The sequence below is a fragment of the Rhipicephalus microplus genome, chromosome 3 (genome assembly GCF_043290135.1).
Source record: "Rhipicephalus microplus isolate Deutch F79 chromosome 3, USDA_Rmic, whole genome shotgun sequence".
Taxonomy (NCBI): Eukaryota; Metazoa; Arthropoda; class Arachnida; order Ixodida; family Ixodidae; genus Rhipicephalus; species Rhipicephalus microplus.
In genome coordinates this window covers 245,344,406-245,367,915 of record NC_134702.1, presented here as the reverse complement: position 1 = coordinate 245,367,915, position 23,510 = coordinate 245,344,406, and the positions used below count along the sequence as shown (strand labels likewise).

Genomic DNA, 23,510 nt, shown 5'->3' with positions numbered 1-23,510 from the left:
AAACCTGTTGATTAACCATGAACTGTTGGATTGTACTGCAACAATTATGAACTGCATGAGTAGTTAAATCAGTTAAGAAATACATATGACACCTACAAGTGTGCTTTAATTGACATATGTTTTTTTTTTTTTTTCGTTCGTCTTAGCCATTAGCACAGTGTACCCTTGTTTCTATAAAAAATCATTCCTAAAAAAAAAAAAGGAAAATCGGAGAAGTGCATTTGTGGAAAATGCTTTTCTTTATCTGCTTCTCAAATTTGGCAGCATACGTTTTGGCTGCTTGCAAGTGAGCACTGCTGAAGTAGAGATGTTGGGCTTTTTGAGAAAGCGTTTGTACATTATTGTAGACAATATGTTACCAATCCTCTAGTAGCATATTTCATCCGGCAGAACAAATTAAGGCTCTCCGAAGGCAGTGTTTCCGTACTGTGCTATGTATATTATAATGCTAATTGCGCCAACAAATAACTTTAATTTTTAATCAAATTTTTCATCATGCAGTGTGTCAACACTTTGGTCTTTTAAGAAAGATGGTGACTATAGAAAATAAAACCCAAGCAGAACTTTCACAAAAATGTTCTTAATTACATTCTTGAATAAATAATTGTTTAAATTTTCATTAATCTACAAATTGTTCACTTTAAATAGCTAATAAATTTGCATTCTTGCCGGCAATGTTTAATTTTGTAGGAGTGAAAAACACATCTTAGAAACTGAAAATTTTTTTATAAGTGTTTGCTATTTGATTCTACTCGCACAGGAATTTTACTATTCAAACTTTCCAAAGATATAACCCACGTCTGATTAGAAGTGGCCCCTTCAGATTTAGAATATACTTCACCCAATCATACTGTCGTGTACCTGCAAAGCTGCATTTCAGGATCAGCTACAGTTGCAAAGGCATTGGGAGTAGACAGATGTGGCAGAGGTGGAGGCTCCATTAATGTTGTTTTGAATTTGAAATTCGGGCGGGAAGTCCGCAAAATCTGACGCAGAAAATTTTTAGCATTCAATATATCAGATGTCCTTGCATATCGACATCTACGAGGCAGATTTGGAACTCTGGACTCGAAGGGAGTACACCCTTGTCAGCCACATCAGTTGGGCTTCTACAGAAGTCGAAGGGGAGGCTGAGGAAATGTCATCTATGCCTTTCACATATAATATGTTCTCAACAACACTTTGGTTGCACCGAATCATGTACGTGAGTATAATTCAGCCTTTGCATTGCCTTATTCTTGATAAGACAACTATGAAACCCAACCCCACCAGCACCTCATCAACCAAGCCCAGAGAAATATTTTTAAATCTCAAAAGAACATGCTTAGGAATCCTCTCCAACTTTTTTTTTCAGTAATTTTACTTCAAAGTATCTGAAAAATATTTCAGAAATATTCCAAAATTATTCAATTTGATTCGTACACACATTCGATATTCAAATTTGCACCCAAAATTTTGCTATTCACACAGGTCTAGTTATTATTGCACACATTGTTTTGTTACTAAACTGGAGTATATTTCCTGGATTTTCCGAAAAGGGTAGGTTCTGTTGCTGTACATCTTAAAATGGGAGGGCCGAATTGTTTTCTCTTTCTTTGTGAACTGTATGTCAGGCTCAACAGAGTTCAGGCATGTGAACAAGTTGTCGACCCACACAGAAGCAATGGTCTATGTAGCGCACAAAAATTTTGGGTTAGGTGTCTCATTCCTGTCCCAAGCAGGCAGACTTCTGCCGAATGTTCATCTTTGATTCATCATAAACTGTGCCAGCAAGACCAAAAGGATACTTTTTCACAAGGGGAATTGCCTGCACTGTGATATCAAGCTGCAAGCAGATCTTCGTGCAAGTGCTCAAGCGAGCTGCGATAATGTGCAACGGATTGTCAATCGTGACGAAAAAGGTTTCACAGTGGAACTTAGCTGAAGGATCGAACGACTCTGTTGTGCCACCAGTCCTAGCTGTGATGCCATGTCAATTGTTTTCGCATTGTCTGCATGTTTTACGAAGTTCTAGCCAACACTTCCTTTGCAGGCTTTCGAATTTCATCGAATTTCACTTGGATACATAATTACTTAATAATTAGCTTATTTTATTCTTAATTTTGCCTTTTTGTGTGTTTATATTGTACATTACTGTTATGATGTTAAGTTAGCCGGCTCTAGCAAAGTATTGGGTGCGTTCCCAAGTGGAATTGGGCAAGCCCCACCACCGAGTACAGATGAAGTGAGGGAAAAACGAAGATGTAAGAAGCAGAGTGGAATGAAGGAGAGCAGTGACGAAAGAGGTTGGAGCCTGCAGGGTGGTAGAAAGTAAGCCCTAGTAACACGCGGCAAGGAGGAGGAAGGTGAGTGCGGTATTGGCAAAGTGGAGAGGAGAAGAATGAAATGAAATTTCGAAGTGGGACCCGAACCCCGGCACCCGCGGTTCATAAGTTAGCATCTGAACCATCCAGATGCAGTAGCTGAACAAGCATTTATGGGAACCACATGGTTGTGTGTTTGAGAACGAGAAAAAGATGGCGAGAAAGAACGATAGCAAGCAAGTGACGGAAAGAAAGAAAAAAAAACGGAGGAAGCAGACCATAGCCAAGTGGCCGAGCTAATTGATTCTCGACTGCGAACTGGCTTCCGGCCGAAAGTGGAACCACTATGGTGGGACTTAACACAACATCCCGCAAGCAGGTTGGCGGGACCTCAGCCACAAAACTTTGACATGTCCCGCCTAAATCGGTACGTCTGGACACTTTAAAAGTGTTCGTTTCCCCGAGCCATCCCTTTCTGCTTAGCTTCCAGCACGCTCGTTGCGACGAGAGAAACTCCGCAGAGTGGCTGATGGAAAGGAGAAGCGCTGTTCCACCACAGTACAGCCGACTCGCTCTTGTGGCGCTGGACGTTGAGTGCTCGTGTTCGCGTGCTTCGACATGTCGAGTTCGTGATCTATTGGTGCTGTCACAGAAAACTACGACTTTCAAGTCGTCCCTACACCTCCCCTGCGTTTCCCCATCACCTCTACCCACTCTAGGCTCAGATCGCGATTTATCTGTATGCATGACGATGGAATGCATTTAGAGATGGTCAGGTGCACGCCTCCTCCTCGACGCGTGATCCGATCACAGCGATAAACAGTAAAGTTTTGTGCAATATCAAACAATTCCTGGTCATGCGCATTAGAAGAAATTCCGTGAGGAATGGCAATCAAGGAGGTTCTATACTATGAGATTCTATAGAGCTCCTTGAAAGCAATTCATTACGCATTTCAGTTTCGGTAGCCCTAGTTTCGGATTCTGTTTTGCGCCTAATCACTGGGACGCCTAGCGGACAAGAACAGCTAAGAAGCAAGCCTAGCGAGAGAGCGGAATATTTTCAGATTGTCTGCATTTTTCTAACGTGCAATGGTCGGTGTTGTTTGAGGAGCGTTTCGCGGCAAATGAGAAGGCTAAGCACTTGGAATAAAACCGTTTTTTTGCAATTGCGTCTCCACTGGCTTGTTTCTCGAACAGCGGTCGTCCATGTTGCCTGTCAAGTTGGTTGCCGCTGCGCACGTCAGCATGGAAGGCAGCGTCTAATGTTAATCTGCAGTTTGTCGGTAACGGGAGCATTTCTTTCGTAAAATCAGGTCATACAGCTCACGTACAATGACTATTAAAGTCTTCCTGGAGGCGACTCCTCTGGTTGTCGATTTGGAGTTTCCCGAAGGCATTCAAGCAGGTAAGGTACGGGGGCAAGCCTAACAATTTATTATGTTGATATTCGAAGTGTGACCTCGTCGAATGTCTGTGGCCGGTGCGCAATTGAAATTTTAGAGTAATATTCAGCACCGTGCCTATTTTGTCTAAAATTTTCGGAATAAAAAGTGCGACGATTTCGAAGAAGGTTCGAAATGCATGTCTGGCTGAACGTGGCGCCATAAACGCAACATATCGCATTAGACTTAACGGCCAGACCTATGCGTTCTCGCAGATAAGTTACCGTGTCGGCTGCTACTGCGTTTGGCGGCTTTCAATTATGATACGCAAGTTTTAAAGGCGGTAACGATAAAACAGTGCGATGTCTTTATACACGCAACGCCCTATCATATAGCGTGCAACGTTGGTCCACAAACCATTGGTCAGTGTTATAGCGTGGTGTGCGTACTTTAGATTGCGGACAAGTCTGATTGGGGACCACATCAGCTCGCGCTAACAAGCCAATCAGGACCTTGTCGGTCCTGATTGGCTTGTTAGCGCGAGCTGATGAAAGGAGCCAAATTCAATACAGATTGGGCTCGATCGCGATCGAAAGTGTGTTTTGTGACCTATGTATAACACCAGTGTTACGCGGGTACTCTTGGTCGCGCTTGGAACCGATTCGGGTTACATTTCATGATTGCAGTCAACAATGTTCTCTGTTTCAAGGTCCGAACTATATAATGAGTATCGCGCAGTCTTAATCAAATCGCGATATGAGAGCCAGATCGCGCTTGTCTTCATTCCTATCGGGCCTCGTAGCGATTGAACGTCGCCGTGGAGCAGCACGCATCTGATCCGGATCGGCCTTGATACCGGTCGAAAGTGCCCGTGTAACATTGGTATAACAGTATGAAGGCACAGCGCGATTGAGACAATAGACGGTGAACACGCACGAGCACTGGTATAACATTACACAAAGAGTGGGGATCAACGTTCTGTACATACCACATGCTGCAATTCATTACTTATTAACTCATTAGATGCTTCTCGCCCTATCTTGCCTTTTTTTTTTCACGCTATCACACTAAAAATAATGACGTGAAGTCATTTTTCAACATACAATTAAATATTTCTGTTTAATGCAAGTGAATTGCTAGTTTGACGTTTCAAGTGCACAGCCTGTCGATATTGTTTTCGTGGCATTCAGTTATTCAATATATTATCGACCACTTTTCTTTTTTCCTGCAACAAAAACTTCAACAGCAGAATACCACTTGAAAGAGCATCAGTTAAACAAAGTATTCAACTGTACAAATTCTTCGAAATCCCCCGCGAACTGCCATTGGATGGAATCTCGGCTGTGGCGGCTGCATTTTCGATGGAGGCGAAAATGCTGTAGGTCCGTGTGCTCAGATTTAGGTGCACGTTAAAAAAACCCCAGGTGATCAAAATTTCTGGAGCCCTCCACTACGGCATCTCTCGTAATCATATGGTGGTTTTGGGACGTTAAACCCCACATATCATATCAAACTGCCATTGGACCCAATGCTGATGCATTTCACTTTGACAAAATTCGTGCAGAGTGCATCGCAGGTGTACCAACGTATGTTTACATCATCAAAAGTTTCTCACATCATATGGACTGGAAATAGTCTGAAAGAATGTATACATGGAGGGCACTTTTCGTTTTGAGGAGTATATCACGTGTGACCCTTGTGTTGAGAGATGCACTCCTCTATAGAATAAAATATAGAGAGCGTCCTGCATCAGAAGAATAGTAGGATAAAGAAGTAAACCTTGTAGAGGGAGCACCAAGTACTTCAGCTAAAGAAGTACTGGCCTACTTGGAAAAAGTGAAGTCCTTCACCGTCCAGCGCAGCTTCATGTCTCGGAACATAAGCGTGTTCAGTTATGCCTTTCAATGAGGGTAAAGGTTCATCGTAGTGTCTCCCCCTCCAACGAGTTAATGTGTGGGGCAAACTGCACCCCCCCTCCTAATTGACAAGGGGTGTGACCACATTCCTTGGAGAAGGTTTATGAGAACTTGAACACAATTACTCAATTCATGACCACTGCTGTGCGCAGTGCACAAGTGCAGAAAACAATTTCTACATTCTTCAAAACGTGCTGAATAGCAGAAATTTGCATTAAAATAAGCAGCATTACAAATAAAAAGGTTCACATTCAATTTCAACAACTAATGCTTTCTTTTGCTCTTGATAGCAAGTTGCACCATAGCTATTTCAATTCAGCAAAATTTCACTTTAGCAAACCTTTTTCTGGGGTCCTTCGGGATTTGTTCAAGTGAAGTTTCACTGTAGATGAAGTCATTTGTCTTTTCCAGCACTGATGGGCATTCTGTAGAAACATGCATTCAATGAATGAAATGTTTTGTTCTTGTATCAACAGGGGCATGCCTAACTATCATCTTAACTTCACCGAGGCAGGTAAGTACCATCATTTGTGGTCGCCTTATTCATCCTTGTGTATTCATTCTTTGCTATGTCATTGTGGTTTGTTTGTTCCCTGCAGAAACTGGTTGGTGAAGATAAACAGGGCATTCAGTTCAGCCATGTCAATGGTAAGCATTATTAGTGATTGCATACTTCAAGCATCGATAGGCCACAACTTATGCTCGAAAAGCTTAGACAGTGGAAAACAGCATAAAGGAAAGCATGAATTCAAGAAATTTATACGTGCAAGGGAAAGGGACAGTGAGATAGTGATATACGGGCAAGAAACAGTGAGACTGCATAGGCTTGCATTGGAGAGTTTTGCAGATTTCAACAAACACGTTTGTCAGATATGTCCAGCTCCTCTACAGTGTGTGCCTACGATTCGCATTTTTATACTTCTATACAAGAAGAAACTGCAGAACTAGCAGAACAAGAAGCAACTGCAGAATATAAGTCGTTTAGCACTTCACTCATTATTAGGCGTGTGGGCGAAGAGCATAAAACCAAAGTTTGGCAGCTTGCATTTAAGTGACAAATAAATAACAAATATAGCCACAAAAGTTGAGGAATAAGTAGGCAAAATACCAGGTAAAGACTGGGCATATAGTGAGCTGTTACATTTGCTGATGAAAGAGATAGGTAAAAAGAAGAAAATTATTTGCTAAAAAAAAGAGGAAGCCAAGAAGTGCCTGCTACGAGGAAATCCGGGAAGTGATCGAGAAGCACCGTGAAGCGTCATGGGAGCATAGACAGGAAAAAAGGGGAAGCAACCACACGACATAGTCAACAAAATATTGAAACTATACTGAAAGAAAAAATTGATGGTATACAAATTAGTCAAGGCAAAACTTAACAGTCGAAGTGAATGAACACTAGGTGACTGGGATTTACGAAGGAAAAAAAAAAAGACCGCGCCTAGATTATTTGGAGCCACATAAAGTGCATGGTCTTTCACAATACAACATAGTGTGGATGAAGGAGGAAACAGATTGGAAGGGTACGAAGTGCTACGTTAAATCTGAAAGGTAACAGGCAATCTTTCAAGAAGATCGTCCAGGAGATTCCCCAGTGAGTAAAAGTATAACAAAGAGCACAACTGAGAAAAAACTAGTTCTTGAGAATTTCAAATGGAACAAGGCCGTACGAAAATTCTAAATTGCTCTGCCTTGGGTTAAGATGGGGTTCCCGTCAGCCCCATTAATGACCTAGGACGAAACACTAAAAAGGCACTCTTGAAAGTCGTAAAAAATGCTTACAGGACGAGCAAGTACCAGATAGTTTGTGAAAAACTAAAATGAAGCTAATCTGTAAAGGCAAGAGAGAAACGAATAACATACACTCGTATAAACCGCTAACGGTCAGATTATTACTGTGCAGGCACTAAAATTAAAAATAGAAACGTGAGCAGAGCATGAACCAACAGGCAGTCAGATAATAACCTATATTAGTTCTTACTCTGTGCATATGAATATGTAAAATAGAAAATGGGCCCTTGTATGCATGGCTTTTCTTGATGTCACTGGGGCATATGACAATCTTAATCAGGAAATGTTTTGGGATATATTAAAGGAATGGGCATAGGTGATGACTGAATAGTGCTCTCGAGGTAGATTTATGGAAAAAATACAATATGCATAGAAATTACGGGAAGAACTATGCAGAAAAGAGAGCATTAATATTAGCAAGGGGCTGAGACAGGCATGTCTTTTGTCCGCACTGTTATTCATGTTGTGCTTGTTGTATACGTAGGTTAGGTCCTTCGGGCTATGCAATGCCCTAGCCACGTTCAAGCGTCTGATGGACTTTGCTACAACAGTTTAAATGGTCAACATGTCTTTGCTATCTGGACAATGTCCTTGTTTATTCGCCTACATTTGAGGCCCACCTTCAGCGTTTGTCATCTATTCACGACATCTACTGCACTGCTGGCCTTGAGTTAAACTCGTCAAAGTGTCACTTTGGCCGCCGGCAGATTAGTGTTGGGCCACCTTGTCGACCCATCAATTATATGGCCAGACCCGAAGAAACATAGGGCAGTCTCGAGTTTTCTTCTACCCCAGTTAGTCAAAGACGTCGGTTATTTCATGGGACTTGGTTCCTATTTTAGAAGGATCGTGAAAGACTTCACAAAATCGCTCTAGAACTCACTGACCTTCTAAAGACATGACCATTACGTGGGGTTCTGCTCGAGCGGCCGCTTTTTCTCACGTCATCGCACTTCTGACTACGTCACCCATATTGGTCCACTTTGTCTCACCCGCTCTGACAGTAATCCGAACTAATGCTAGTGGTCACGAGAACGAAGCCGTCTTAGCCCAACGCTAACAGGGACGCATCATCATTTATGCTAGACAGCTCTTCAAAGCTGCTGCATGCAACTATTCCATTACAGAACGTGAATGCCTTGCTTTTGTCTGGGCAGTCTCGAAGTTCTGGCCATATTTATGTGACACGAATTTCTCCATAAAAATGGACCACCATCTGCTATGTTGGCTTTGGCACTAAAGGATCCTACTGGCTGGCTTGGACGCTGGGCTGTGACTGCAAGAATATAGCTGCACAGCGACGTTCAAGTAGGGACGCCTACATTCGGACACACAGCCTGTCCCGCTAACAGGTCGATGAATCGAGCAACATCTTTGATACAGACACCAAAACTTGCATCTTTTTCATTTACTAACTGTCCCGCATTGGTGACAAGCAGCGCCGTGATGCTTCTATTGTTGTGTGCATTTCATCAAATGCCGCGAATCACCTTCCAACCGGTCCCATTGCTCATTCATCCTTCATGAATGGTGTACTCCAGGGGCCCTAGATGTTCAAACGCCAGCACGTGAGCTGGGGATGAGCGTCTTTGGCTTGCGTTTGGGCACTCGAGCTCAAACGCTCTACAGCATCGCATCGTAGTAGCCGCCTGTTCGAAGACACATTCAGAAATCTTAACATCGAACTACCAGCAACACCCAGGGAGTGCCATCAGCCTTTGTCCCGAGTGCACTGACCTACAGCACCACTCTGTAGGCCTCAACTGAGCCAGTGCCTTTTCTGGTAAGACTCTGGCCATCTCAAGGACCTGCGCCGCCCAGGTCACCGAACCTCAAGACTTTCAGCCTCAGCCACAACACCAACACATGTCCTGAAGAGTACCGAGCCCGTCACAACGACTCGGATGTCAATGGCCATGTCATTGTCCCCAAAATTCCTCCCTTTATCATGTATCGGCTCCAAACACTGTGGGTCGTAAGAGCAGAGAACGCTTCATATTAACTAGCGACTCATTTCATTTATTGTCTCTATGATAACTTTGTTTAGTGTTGATTTTATTAGTTTGTTCTCTTCTTTTGGGGGGTTTGCAGCTGGTTTTCAGATAAGGTGTTCTCCACTATTAGTGCATTGTTAAAAGCTGTGTGTTTAACGCTTTCGCTTCGTCCATTCTTTCTGTCTGACTGTTGTTCTGAGATCCGTGACATACGTGGCTTAGTTGTCATTTCTAGGCCACATCATTTTGAACTCGGGAGTACGGCCATACGCATCTAAAGTGCTGGTCATATATGGCTTTCCACTATCAACTACAAAGCGTCAACTACGTGAATTTTTGTGGATTGCTTAACTTCCACCACCTGTTCCTGCCCAAATGCACCCATATCATAGAACCGCTTCAAGGAGTGCTGAAGACAGCGAGAGTATCTTCAAATGACCCTGCCTTGATGCGAAGAAAAGAAAAAAAGCTTTCAACCAAAGTAAGCAGGCCTTGGAAATTGTGGCTTTCCTGGCGCACTGACAGGTGAGCGACTGTGTGGCATACCCACAGGTTACAACAGCGGAGCGATGGTACAAACAAACTGCATTCTTCTCGAAGAAGCTGACACCTACTGAGTGCTGCTACAGCACCTTCAGGTGTCAACTGCTAGCAGTCTACTCAAGTATACTCAACTTCTGCCATTTTTTGGATGGCGTGGAATTCTTCATTTTAATTTATCATATGCCGTTGACCTATGCTCTTCGCTCTAGGCGTTCGGACAGCAGTTCACACATAGCGCAAAAACTTTGCCAACTGGCATACAGCTTCGAGATCACGACAAAAATCTGCCATGTAAGCAGTGCGACAACGCTGTTGTCAGGACCTTGTCACAGAGCGCTATAAACACCATCAATGATCCAGGAGGAGTTAACTTCGATGCTGTGGTGGTAGTCAAAAGAGAAGACGAAGAGCTAGAAAGCCTCCTAACAACAAAAACAGGCGTCAAGCTTCAGTGGATGCAGATTCCGGGGACAGGCGACCGGATTTGCTGGGACACCTCCAAAGGCAACTCACACCCCTTTATACCTGCCAATTTACGTTGCCACATTTTTTTTCTGTTCCCAAGTTATGGCATCCTGGAATTGAAGCATGGTTCATCTGGCCAGGTATCAAGCGAGACTTGCATTGTGGGCAAAAGGATGCATACCATGTCAGCGTGCAAAAGTTCATCAACATACTGTGACCTTTTTGGCGAAGTTCGTGCCTACAGGCAATTGGTTTGACCACGTACTATACCTCGTCATTGTGGGACCTGTGTCGCATTACCCGGAGCATGCCTATTTACTGATATGCATTGACTAATTCACTCTCTGAGCAGAGGCTATACCTGTAGCAGATATCACTGCTGTCATAATTGCCCACACCTTCTTGTACTATTGGGTCACTCGTTTCGGTGCACTACTCGTAATAACATTGGAGCGTAGAAGGCAGTTCGAATCATCACTTTCGCTAGCATTGCACGTTTTATTTGTGCTTCTCGCATCCAAATAACCGCCTACCACCTGATTAGCAACGACATTTTGGAGCGTTTCCACCGCCAGCTCAAGTCTGCGCTTGCTGCAACAGAACAACACAGCTGGATAGCGGCACTGCACAGCTTTCAAGGGAAATATTGGCTTCAGTTCAGCTGAACTGGTCTATGGAACGACATCGCACCTTCCAGGAGAATTTTTTATAAGCAGTCCGCAAGATGGTTGTACAGCAACCGCAGCGTAAGCACTCAGGCTCTGAGATTTAATGGAAGAACTTTAGACCATGCCATGGCAGCAAGCAGCACCACGTGCGGTGCAAATATCATCCGAACTTACTTCGTGCACACACATGTATTTGCGCCATGATGCAGCTGAGCCACTCCAACCACCCTTCGACAGACCATTCAGAGTGCTACGTCAAGGTGTGTAGGCGTCACAAAGTAGTCTCACTTGATCAATTAAAACCAGCACACATTGAAGATGCAGACACCATTTCACATTTGTCGTCATCTGTGGCACCACCCTCAAAGGCAGTGCTCGTTCAAACGCTCCAAGTTGCAAAGACAAGTAGTGGATGGGTCTGCAAGGTGCCCCATCGCATGAATTTGTGAACAATGTCAATCGTCCTATGAACGTTTGCCAACTCACCAGGAGGGGATGTTATGTGGTGGCCTCATGGTCACACAGCAGCAGCAGCCATGCACCCTTTCCCATTTTTTCAGTGAAATCTTATTGCGTGCGAGCGGGTGCGCAGCTGAGCTGTAGTGGCGGCACAGTTACAGAAATAAAGTTGGTATTGTACTATGTCATTCAGGGACGCACTACTCACTTCTCTGTGCTGATTTCCAGCTGTGTTCGTGTCCCACACAATACTATTAATAAAACATGGCACATCAACGAAGTAAATAATGATGAGTGGGCAAAGCAGTAGGATAGTTCGGTGTTACCGTAAATCACCCATGACATAGATGAACCACTCGCGCCTGCAAATGAGTGATGAAGTGGTGTAAAGCTATATATACAATGTTTATTGGTCATAACTGGTATGTTGTGTAAAGCCGTGAATTTCGTTTTGTTTTCATTATTGCTTTGTGCTATCGAATCTAGTCTGAAGTTGCCAAAGACGAGGTCTAGGCACGTTCCTTTGGTGGTTGTTGGTTGTTTCCAGTCATACAAAAGGCATGGTAGAAAATATCGAGATTTTATCTGCTGCACAAACCCGTCATCTGTGATCATCATTAGTATAATTATCTTCATCGTCATCAGCATCACCACCATGGCATATAGCGGGTACCTTGGATGTGCTGTGCCATGATGCAGAAAAAGAATTTGTGGTCTAAAACGGCTTATTCTTCATCATCATCAGCATCACCATCAGCAATGGCTACGGCGCACGTCATCGCTAACAGACAAGCCTCAAGATTAAGGATCTTTGTCCCTAAATGTCTGTAAATTATTAATTATTGCATGCTCTGCTGAATGAGGGGCTTTCCAGCCATGATAAGTCGTTCATTAGCTACTGATTGATAGCTGGACAACAGCCATCAATGTGAGACGGGTGGTCACTCTAATTGAAGCACACAAACACAAAAACTGTTTCCTCTCTAAGCATCACAATTTTTGGAGCATTGAAAAAGCTATTTCACCCCGCACAGTGTCCATTTCTAGTAGCTTATCAGGCATATCTTTATTAATGATGCCACTTTATCGGACTATGTTTCGACTTTCCCTTTTCAGACGAGATCATACCAGTTGTTCGGACAGTCACCGTGGAAGACGATCTGGCTGTGAGTCCTAATTACTCATTTACCAGTCATCGGGAAGACTGAATAATGCTGTCACATTGTCTGGGAGAATGCTTCATATGGCTTTTGTGAAGGAAATTCCTAATTGGCTTTCAGACTAGCATGATTTCGATGCACCGTCAACTTACTACTAAGTGCTCCTCCTGACACAATCATCTCATGCTAAGAGTGTCCTTTCTTCAGTTCAAGATGTGTAGCCTATTAATGCAAAATCATTTAGTATTATTCTTTTTAGTATTTTTGTGAGTTAATTATCTTTAGATTGAAATACTACGCAAAAGAGTATTATAAAATTATGTGCTTTATTGCATTGCTGCATTAATGTGTAGTCAGACAGTGTCAATCCTTCATTTCAGACGTGCATCCGGACGCTGCAGAAGGTCAAAATTGAGGCAGCACCATTGGCCAGCGGTAATCTTTCACTCTATCTCATTTCTAAACTAAGGGCAACTACCTCTTCAAGGTCTGCCTTGCTAGACATAACTTGCTCATATAGTTTTTTGTTGTGAAAGGAAATGTCAAAACAAACGGAATTGCACGTTGACAACTACCAACGCCTTTTCTTAGTCTGGTGAGGTAGGAGATGATTTCTTAGTGGATAATTTGTTAGATGGACATTAAATTCAAACAATTCACATCACATTGAATAATACTTGAGAACAATAATATTGGGACGAGGCAAGAAAAATAAATGAAGAGGTATGGTGTCTACAAAGTCGTATTATATGAAATTGTGGCAGCCAAGATGTTACTAGCAATTTGCTAGGAGAAACTGAACATGCAGAGGATCCCAGTGTTCACATTTAAGCCAGGCATCATGAATCGGACAGCATGCGAGATAACAAAGCCTTAACACAATCACTAAGGAATCACTAACAAGAGAAGTGTATGCAAAATCTCTTGAGAGTTGTGAAAGTGATGTGTAAGCACAGAGCAGGGGTCTCAAACTTGCATGAGCTACCAGTCCACAATCACAAAACTTATCCCCACAAGGGCTGGGCAACAGTGAAGTTGGATACATAGGTCAAACGAAATATCAGCTATCATTGGCATTCAAAAGAAGGCCTTTTCCATATCCTGTATGTGGAGGTCATTTCTGAAGGGTGTTTGGCATCAGGATTTGAGAAACATATCGATACAGATCTCCACACTCACTAAAGTCTGACATCTATTCTTAAGCATACAGCTTTTATTTTGTGGTTATGTTTGAATTGAGGGCAAACACATTTGTGAGATGCTTCACAAAAATAAAAAATACCTTATTTGAACAAATTTGTAATTTACTTCCATGCAGTACAACAACACCTTCATAAAAAGTTTTATTTTTTCACATTTATTTTGCATTAATGGTACAATGCATTTTATGGCTCAGTTAATACATTTACCTTGTGCAGCCTAGTGGTTAAGACACTGGCCTTGAGAGTGTGGTCACCTATGTGCGAACATGGCCCTGCAAAAAAAATATATTTTGCTTTATTTCTATATGATGATTATTTTACATGAGAGAAAGAGAGACGGTTCAATCATTTTCTTGTGGAGTTGGCATACAAATTCCTGTGTTTTTAAAGGGACACTAAAAAGGTACATTGACCTAGTTTAGATTGACAAACTTCACTCTGAGAACTGTAATGCCATGTGCTTTACTATCAGTTCATTATTGACAGAGACAATAAAGTTGAAATTTGATTTTTAAATGTTGCGCCAAAATCCCCGTGCGTGACATAAGAAATTTCAAAATGTATGTTTGGTAATTTCACGGCGTTGAATCGGTGAAAGTTTCTTAAACTTCGTTTGCTAGATCTATGGCATCCAGAGCTTACAATATTCTTCATTTTTATCGATTGGAAGCTATGTAAGATCCAGTAGATGCCTTCAAAATTTCTTAAGTGGCGGTGTTTGTTGTTGGAATCTGAAGGTGCCGTTGCCACCCGCATTGTGTCATGGTAAGTGTTGTGAAATTTTGAAATTGTACTTTACTAAAATGCGAAAAGTCATTTTGCTCTTCGGTGTCCCTTTAAGAAAACTAAATGCATCAGTGATCGATCAGTTTGAATTGCGTGAAAAGGAACGCTACTCCATGTCGCCGCTTGTTTGCTGTGTATTCTGTCTGTGTCTAATGACAGCTGTGTGCTTGGTGCTTGCGTTTGTATCTATTTTCTGCACCTTCATTTCACACATCACCATTACATACATACGTTTAAGAAGATGATATTGCTTTAGCGCAGCTCAGCGTGAAGATACTATGCAGTCAAAAAGGGAAAAAAACAGACAACAGTGTGAGCGCTCACACTGTCGTCTGTTTTTTTCCTTCTTTACTGCATAGTATCTTTCCTTCACGCTCAAACTGAGCTGCGCTAAAGCAATATAATTTTATAATGCGCCAACTCGCTTAGTCATCAGTACTTGCCTAAAAAGAATTGCCCTAACATCTATGCTAGCTTTGGCACAAAGTATGGCTGATCGTCACACAACTTCTTGAAATGACGGTTTGTTCTTGTGTGACAACTAGCTTTGCATCTGCACGTTGGGCTCACGTGACCAAATTCTAGTAGCAGAGCTTTTTATGTCGGAGATCCTGTCATGAGGCATTCGCAGAAACTGCACCCAGCTATGACGTCGCTGCATGTCGTCTTGCAACACCTGGCATTCCTGTGTCTCGCTTTGCTGCCTAGCAGTGCTTTGGAGGAAAGAAGGCAGGGAGAGAGGAGCAGACATGCTAAATAAAACAACACAGAACTTGTTGCCTAAATATGATTTGAACCTGTGTACCCATGATCCGAACGTGAGCTCCTAACCACTTGGCTATCCGGGCACGCTAGCACAACAAGCAATCATGGGGACCATATGGCTGCACTGCTGTGTGCAAGAGAACTGGAAGAAGATGTAGAGAAAGGGGAAGAATTAGATAGACAGAAAGGTACACTGAGAAGATAAAGAAAATTGAGCATAGCATAGCTGTGTGCATAGCCAGGAAAGGGAAGTGAGAGAGCAGAGAAGCTCTGCTGCTTCCACCGGGAGGTGCGCAGCTGCCCCAATTTTTTTCATGTCTTTTGCCAGGAGGCAGCTTCATTGCAAATGTTTTCACTGATCATGAGCGCCACAAACAACACACACGGTCAAGAAGAGTGAACACGAGTGCTGTTTTTGTCTCAATGCTTCATCCAAAGTCAGAAGATTGTATCTTCACATTGCTTCATTATGTTGCAGGCAAATTGCCCTGCATTGTCAGGCTGGCTCCCAAGGTCTACTCGGAGAAAGAGGTAAAAAAAGCATGCGCTCATTTAATTTCGCGGTCTCTTCATGTCATTAAAGGGCCACTCACTTGGCTCCATACCAAATTTTAGTTAGACAGTGTAAGTTGTTGGGTGTCCGATGAGCAACCACAAAAATTTCTTGAATCGGTTGATCACGAGTGGAGAAAACCGGTTTTCTGAAGCGGCGCGAAACGATGATGAGAGGAGGTGAGCTCAAAACCCTTGCCGCTCCTCTGCGTAGCCTTCGCAAGCCAAATCTCTCCCCCATCCTCTCAGGCATCCGACCAAGAGGTCAAGTGCGCATGACGTGCTCAAACAAATCCAACCCCGAGCACGCGAGTGGCGTTGCTTTGTTGACCAGCGTTATTTTGTGGTCTTCTTCCTGCTTTTTGGGGATGGTTTGGAAACGCTGGCTCAGATGCGGTAGAATAGATGAGCACAATGAGTGCGCGAATTCGTAGGAGCGTTCCATGGCGATCGTCTGCTCGATGCGCTGACCGCGGGTACACGAACGCATGCGAAATGCCGACACATTAGCCCTGCGTGTCGTTGCAATTCACGGGAGAAAAATGGAAAAAAAAAATGCTCACATTCTCTTATTGCGTCTCATTATTTATCTAGAGTTTTATTAACCTCTTCAAGCCACAAATTACATAAACTATGCGTGTCATGTTAAATAATTTTCGCCTTGTCACGTGCCACTGTTTGTAACGTCTGAGCAAAGTCATTTATGTAGAGTACCGTCACTACGTTGCCGTGTATGTACGGCCATTCATACGCGCACGTCATGCCCTCAATCTCTAGGCGCACCCCAGCAGGAGGGAGGGAGAGCAGCGTTCATCTTGAAATTTGACCCATTTCCGTGGCACGGAGCGTTGCAAATTTTGGCAGACGTGATCATGAACGCCTTGTCTACGCATTGCACTTGTCAGCTCAAAATTGTTAACTTGGTGAGTGGCCCTTTAAATGTTTGACTGCATGATTGCTTTTGCAATTGCGTTTTATGTAAATTTTTCACTTTCAATGTATCTTTTCTCAAATATTGAATCCATTTCGATGAATTTTTATGTGCGTAAGCTACAACAAGTTAGAAGCAATCTGAACTAAAAAAATTGGTGATTTCATAAAAAGGTAAGCTGTAAAAAAATACACAACAATACTCACCCTTAAGCGTTGTGTAAGCAGTATTTTTATTTTCTTTACAAAAAGTTCATTAAAAATGTAATATATTTTTTAGTTCAGATGTAACCTATGAATCTCTAAAACGACACAGCTTAATACGATACGATCTCTCACTCTGTCTGTTTACTACATAGTCACTCTTCATTTCTCGTGCATACCTTTCTCTGTGTCTGTCTTTTTCTCAGCTTTTCTGGATTTTTTTTACTGATATCTCTCCTCCTTATCTTTGTGTGTGCTCTCCTCACACTATTGCGCTTTGCCACCACCCTGCTACAGTATATCGCCACGTTCCATTTCCCAAGTTTTGTTATCGTCCGAAAACACTACACAATTCTCAGCCCAAACCGCGCCTGCAGTTTTCGAGAAGCTTCCGGACTGTAGTAGATCATTTCGATAAGATCACGCCTACTCTGCGAACTGTACAGATTATTCTGGAATCTACACCACCGCCAGTGATAACGCTAGGACATTCGACGGCAAGAGTATAAATGCCGACGCGCTTCGCCGCTTGTCAGTAGTTGATCAACGGCCGACGCTCCGTTCGCCGCTATCAGTCCAAGACTGCTACTGTAATCGGACTTTCCGTTTACCGGGCACAGGTTCGCCCAAATAAACAGTTAAATTCTAACGCAAATTCTCCTGTCTTCGGCCATTAGATGTCACGACCCCATGACATCTAACGATCTACTACAGTCCGGAAGCTTCTCGAAAACTTCAGGCGCGGTTTGCGCTGAGAATTATGTAGTGTTTTGCGACGATAACAAAACTTGGGAAATGGAACGTGGCATTATCGAGAAATTCGTACAGTGGTTCGTTATAAGCAAATTTAACTGTATCTCACATTATTAGTGTTCTACAATGCGTCTTATGATGTTGTATCTGCAAATATGAGTTATCAAAGATTTTAATCTAGTAAGAACTTTTTTATAAAACCTGCAACTCGCAAAAAATATTTTTATTAAGAAATTTCCCTGGAAAAGCTTGTGGAAGGGAAGGTTGGGACAGCCCTCCACCCTAACTCACGCCTCTGATCAACAGCTAAGTGGCACATGAATGCTAGTGCTTTGAGGTACATGAGAATAAGTTTGAGTACAAATGTAAGCCAATATAAACGTTTAATTAAGCTGGGTATGAGTAGAGCCATGAGTCGGCAATAATAAAATGTGGAGCTCATTCAGACTAACTCAAGAACTATATTTTGTGCTTAGCGCTCACTGAGATTCAGACCCTTCAATATTTTCCTCAATCAGACTCACTTAGCTTCACACAGTTTCCTTAAACCGCATTCACTTGGACTCAAGCTTACAGAGATATTAATTACCCAAACTGACTCGGTCTGTGACTCACGACCCCATCTGAGTTTGGGTGCGTTGACTCACGAGTGAGTTTGCCAACCTATGCTCTCATGACATTAACATGAATAGAAGAATTGGGCTTAAACACTTTGCTGGGCTGGCATATTATCGTGGCACTTTTTTCAGTGCTAGTGCCTCATTGTGCTTTTCACGTATCAGTGGTCAGAGCAACAGTACAGATGCATTATCAATGGGATGCATGATTAGCGTGTGATAAGACAAACATACACTAGAGCATACCTCATTGCAAACATGACTACTGTCAGCCATGGGTATGTAGCGGTTCCGGTGCTCAGCTGCTGACCCAAAGGATGCAAACTCCATCTCGGCCACGGCCGAGACATTTCGGTTGTGTACTCTACACCGCAATTTCAGTTCAGTTCAAAAGGCCAAATGGTCAAAATTTTCAGAGCCTTTCATTATCGCATACCTCAGAATCATACTGTGAGTTTGGCATGCAAAACGCCACGTACTTTTGCAGAATTAAAGGACCCATAAACCATCTCTGATTCTTTTTCAAGCATTTCAAGTAAACGTGCGCATCATGTCCAGAATGCTGTCGTAATCAACTATTCTGTACTTGGCAGCGCTATGAGCCACCAGCGCACCATGAATTCCAAGGAGCAATACCTCCTTTTTTCCGGGCCTTTCCAGCCTCCGCGTGACACGCCATGCCACATCTCTGAAGCGCCCATCCAAATATGCCAAATATGCTGTAACTGGTCGAGCAAGAGCCTACAACTTCCGGTCAGTCTGCAAGCAGCTGCCTGCGCTGCTTGTTGTTGTTCGTCGTGTTGCCCATGTGCGTGTAACATGTGAGGAACACGGCGTGTCCCCGTACGGGCCCATCGCAATAGCAATCCATCGAAGGCGTGCTTGCAACGCAGGTTTCATACCGGCACAATTATGGCAGCCATGGTTTGCCAACAAGCACGCAGCTGACGAAGTCGACGGCTGGGGTTGCAGCAACCGGAAGTAGACAGTGTTTATAGTAGCATGTCAGCGATGATGTATGCCACGCGAGATTGGTAGGGGCGCTCGGCGATAGGGCAAAGCGGCATGGGAGGGAATACTAGTGGAGGGAAGAGCAGGAGATAGTGAAAGGTGTGGTCGTCACAGTTTTGATAATCGAATGCGTCTAACTCTGCAATTACTGCATCGTTTTGAAAAATTCTCACGGCTCCGTGTTTGTCGTGCACTCGTGCACAATTTCCCCACCACAACTGAATTTCAACCTCTGGGTAGTTTCATCATCATCATCAGCCTGACTACGTCCACTGCAGGACAAAGGCCTCTCCCATTTTCCGCCAGTTAAACCGGTTCTGTGCTTGCTGCTGCCAATTTATACCCGCAAACTTCTTAATCTCATCTGCCCACCTAACCTTCTGTCTCCCCCTAACCCGCTTCCCTTCTCTGGGAATCCAGTTAGCTACCCTTAATGACCAGCGGTTATCCTGTCTACGCGCTACATGCCCGGCCCATGTCCATTTCCTCTTCTTTATTTCAACTATGATATCCTTAACCCCCGTTTGTCCCCTAATCCACTCTGCTCTCTTCTTGTCTCTTAAGGTTACACCTACCATTTTTCTTTCCATTGCTCGCTGCGTCGTCCTCAATTTAAGCTGAACCCTCTTTGTAAGTCTCCAGGTTTCTGCTCCGTAGCTAAATACCGGCAAGATACAGCTGTTATACACCTTCCTCTTGAGGGATAGTGGCAATCTACCTGTCATAATTTGAGAGTGCTTGCCGAATGGGCTCCACCCCATTCTTATTCTTCTAGTTACTTCAATCTCGTGGTTAGGCTCTGCGGTTATTACCTGCCCTAAGTAGACATAGTCTTTTACAACTTCAAGTGCACTATTACCTATCTCAAAGCGCTGCTCCTTTCCGAGGTTGTTGTACATTACTTTCGTTTTCTGCAGATTAATTTTAAGACCCACCTTTCTGCTCTCCTTGTCTAACTCCGTAATCATGAGTTGCAATTCATCCCCTGAGTTACTCAGCAATGCAATGTCATCGGCGAAGCGCAGGTTACTAAGGTATTCTCCATTAACTCTTATCTCTAACTGTTCCCATTCTAGGCTTCTGAAAACCTCCTGTAAGTACGCGGTAAATAGCATTGGGGAGATTGTGTCCCCCTGCCTTACACCCTTCTTGATTGGTATTCTGTTGCTTTCTTTATGAAGCACTATGGTAGCAGTTGATCCCCTGTAGATTTCTTCCAGAATATTTATATATACTTCATCGAGGCCCTGATTCCGCAGTGTCTGCATGACGGCTGATATTTCTACTGAATCAAACGCCTTCTCGTAATCTATGAAGGCTATGTATAGTGGTTGGTTATACTCTGAGCATTTCTCTATTACCTGATTGATAGTATGAATGTGGTCAATTGTTGAGTAGCCTGTTCGAAATACTGCTTGTTCCTTTGGTTGATTGAATTCTAATGTTTTCTTTACTCTGTTAGCAATTACCTTTGTAAATAGCTTGTATACTACAGAGAGCAAGCTGATCGGCCTGTAATTCTTCAAGTCCTTGTTATCTCCTTTCTTGTGTATTAAGATGATGTTAGCGTTCTTCCAAGACTCTGGTACCCTTCCTGTCAGGAGACACCTCGTAAACAGGGTGGCTAGATTTTCTAACACAATCTGTCCTCCATCTTTCAGCAGATCTGATGTTACCTGATCCTCACCAGCAGTTTTGCCTCTTTGCATGCTCTCCAAAGCTTTTTCTGACTTCTTCTATCATTACTGGTTTATGGGCCCTTTAAAGGAGTGGTGACATTCATTTCTAACTCGGGGTGTGGCTTTCGTTCCATCGCTTAGCGTGCGTGAGTTTTTTAGCGAAGTATGAACAACATTCGTTACGTACAAGATTTCTATTTGGAGCGCAATGAGCGTCCAAAGGCTCAACGGCGCGTTCAGTGCCATGCGACATCGACAGTATTTTGTCATGTTCAGTGAGCCCCTAGGCCCTCACAGGTTCTCAGTGACGATGTACGAGAAACGATGATGTCAACAATTTGAGGGTTATCATTGCAGTGCCTGTTTGCGGTACCGTCTGGCGGTGACGCCTGGCTACCTGGCGACGGCTTCACTTCTTTTTTCACTTGGTTGGTGCTGTACATTTGTATGAATCTTGCATTTCGGTTGTGCCGCTTCGGGTGACTTGTTTTGGACTTGTGAGCGCCTTCGAAATTACAATTCAGCGTGGCCCAAGCGTGCGTCTCCAGCTGCCTCCTCATCACTGCTCGGTCCAACGTCGATCTCAGAATCACTGCTCAGTAGAGGATTGAACCAAAAATGATAAACAACGTCGCGAATCGCAGTGATTTTATATTCCTCAGTGTTTTCGATGTCTTTCGTGGATGCTGGCGATGGCGGCAGCAACAATGGGGGTGGCGAAGACGTGCCTACACGTGCACTCTGAGCAGACGAAATGTCTGCTGAAACTCACGTCACCATTTTGTGTGGCCACGTGATCAGATGAGGTGTGACCACGGGAGGTGACCGCTTGGCAGCGCTGTCAGTGCTGAAAATTGACGGGCTTTACACCTGCTTTGAATTGAGTTCGATGCTGGTCATACTAATCAATATTACATATATTAGTTCATCCCTCTCTTCTTTCATTATCAGTACCGAACTGTTACTAAGGGATCCAAGACTAAGCATTGACAGAAAAAACCCGACATGCGTAAACTTGATGTCACTGCTCCTTTAAGGGGGGACGCGGCACTTCGGGACCGAAAATCAGCCAAAAAATCGAGTTTTCGCGGACCTTCTTTTCGCGTTCCCGACATCATTGCGCACCTATTTACAAAATTTCATAGCCGAATACCATCAACTTTTATCGTTATTCAACTTTAAAAAACCGAAAACGGGCGTCCTGCCCTTTAAATTGAGGGCGAATAGCGCAGGTTTCGGCTCTACGATACGCGGGAACTACGCGCTCGATCGGCGCCATTTTGGTCTTGTTTGAAAGAACGCGTTTTCAGCTGTTTTTTTTATTCAGTAAACAACATTGAGCGTTTCCCCGGCTCGAAAAACGGGGCCTCAAAGACGAAGAGCAGCGCTCACTGCCATTGGCTAAACGGCGCACGTGACTGAAATGGCGCTTTCCGGTTGGCTGGAAGCTCGCGGCTTGCGCCTGCATACGCGACCCGACGCCATTTTGAACGGGTTACCGCTGTGACGCCTCGAAATCGGCAGAGCACTCTGAAGCTTCTGATCGTATCGCCATGCCTGGAAACGCAAAAAAGTATCGGACCGTGCACGCATTTGGTCGCAGGAAACGCAAAGGTCGTGGGAGAAAGTCTACGAAGTCATCAGAGCCCTTGGTTGACTCCGACGAACGATGTGTCGACGCTCCGCGGCCGTTCAGCGATGGTGCGACCGAGCGCGTTGCCTCCGACGACGATGACGGTGAAGCGAACTCCGGACAACTACGAATTGACGCCAAGGTGGTGACAAACGCCGAAGTTGAAGAAAATCATGCCCGGGAGAAAGCGACGCTCGACCGGCTTTCATCGGCGCCAGCAACTGCACGGAAAATTGACTTTTTCACCGCGAGTTGTAGCGAGGCAACCGCACAGGACTCGGACCACGCTGCTCCTTATCTGCTTATGCATCTAGATATCCTAAACACGATAATGGGTGCCTTGTGTTGCAAAGCCTGCCACAGACCGGCTACGATCGTCAGAGGGGATCGGGACTACGGACTTGCCGTGAAAGTGCTAGTGCAGTGTGAAAGGTGCGGCGAGATCGCGAATGAATGGACTTCGCCCTGCGCGAACGGCACGAAAACGTGCAATCCGTTTGAAGTAAATCTTCTCGCTTCGAGGGCGATGGTGGCTACCGGCAACGGCCAAACGAAAATGAACGATATTTTCACAACAATGGGCATCTCACACCGCGGTATGCACCACAAGACGTTTCAGCGGCATTTGAAGAACACGCTGGCACCCGCTGCAACGCGAGCGGCTGAGTCCGCTATGAGCGAATGTGCGGAAAAGGTTAGA

At 43.9% G+C, this 23,510-nt stretch overlaps 1 protein-coding gene across 2 annotated transcripts in view; it reads left to right on the top strand.

Annotated features, from left to right (window-relative positions):
- The first annotated feature begins 3,352 nt into the window (after nt 1-3,352).
- Nucleotides 3,353-23,510, top strand: part of LOC119168853 (uncharacterized) — a 174,132-nt gene continuing 153,974 nt past the window's right edge. The window contains exons 1-6 of one of the 2 annotated variants that reach the window (XM_037420148.2): nt 3,353-3,708; nt 6,078-6,115; nt 6,201-6,249; nt 12,635-12,684; nt 13,059-13,113; nt 15,910-15,962. In XM_037420148.2, the coding sequence (XP_037276045.2) occupies nt 3,636-3,708; nt 6,078-6,115; nt 6,201-6,249; nt 12,635-12,684; nt 13,059-13,113; nt 15,910-15,962 (318 nt within the window). In that variant the 5' untranslated portion in view covers nt 3,353-3,635. Of the gene's footprint in view, nt 3,709-6,077; nt 6,116-6,200; nt 6,250-12,634; nt 12,685-13,058; nt 13,114-15,909; nt 15,963-16,790; nt 16,907-23,510 lie in introns of those variants that run through there. The other variant, XM_075890877.1, reaches the window with a different exon arrangement.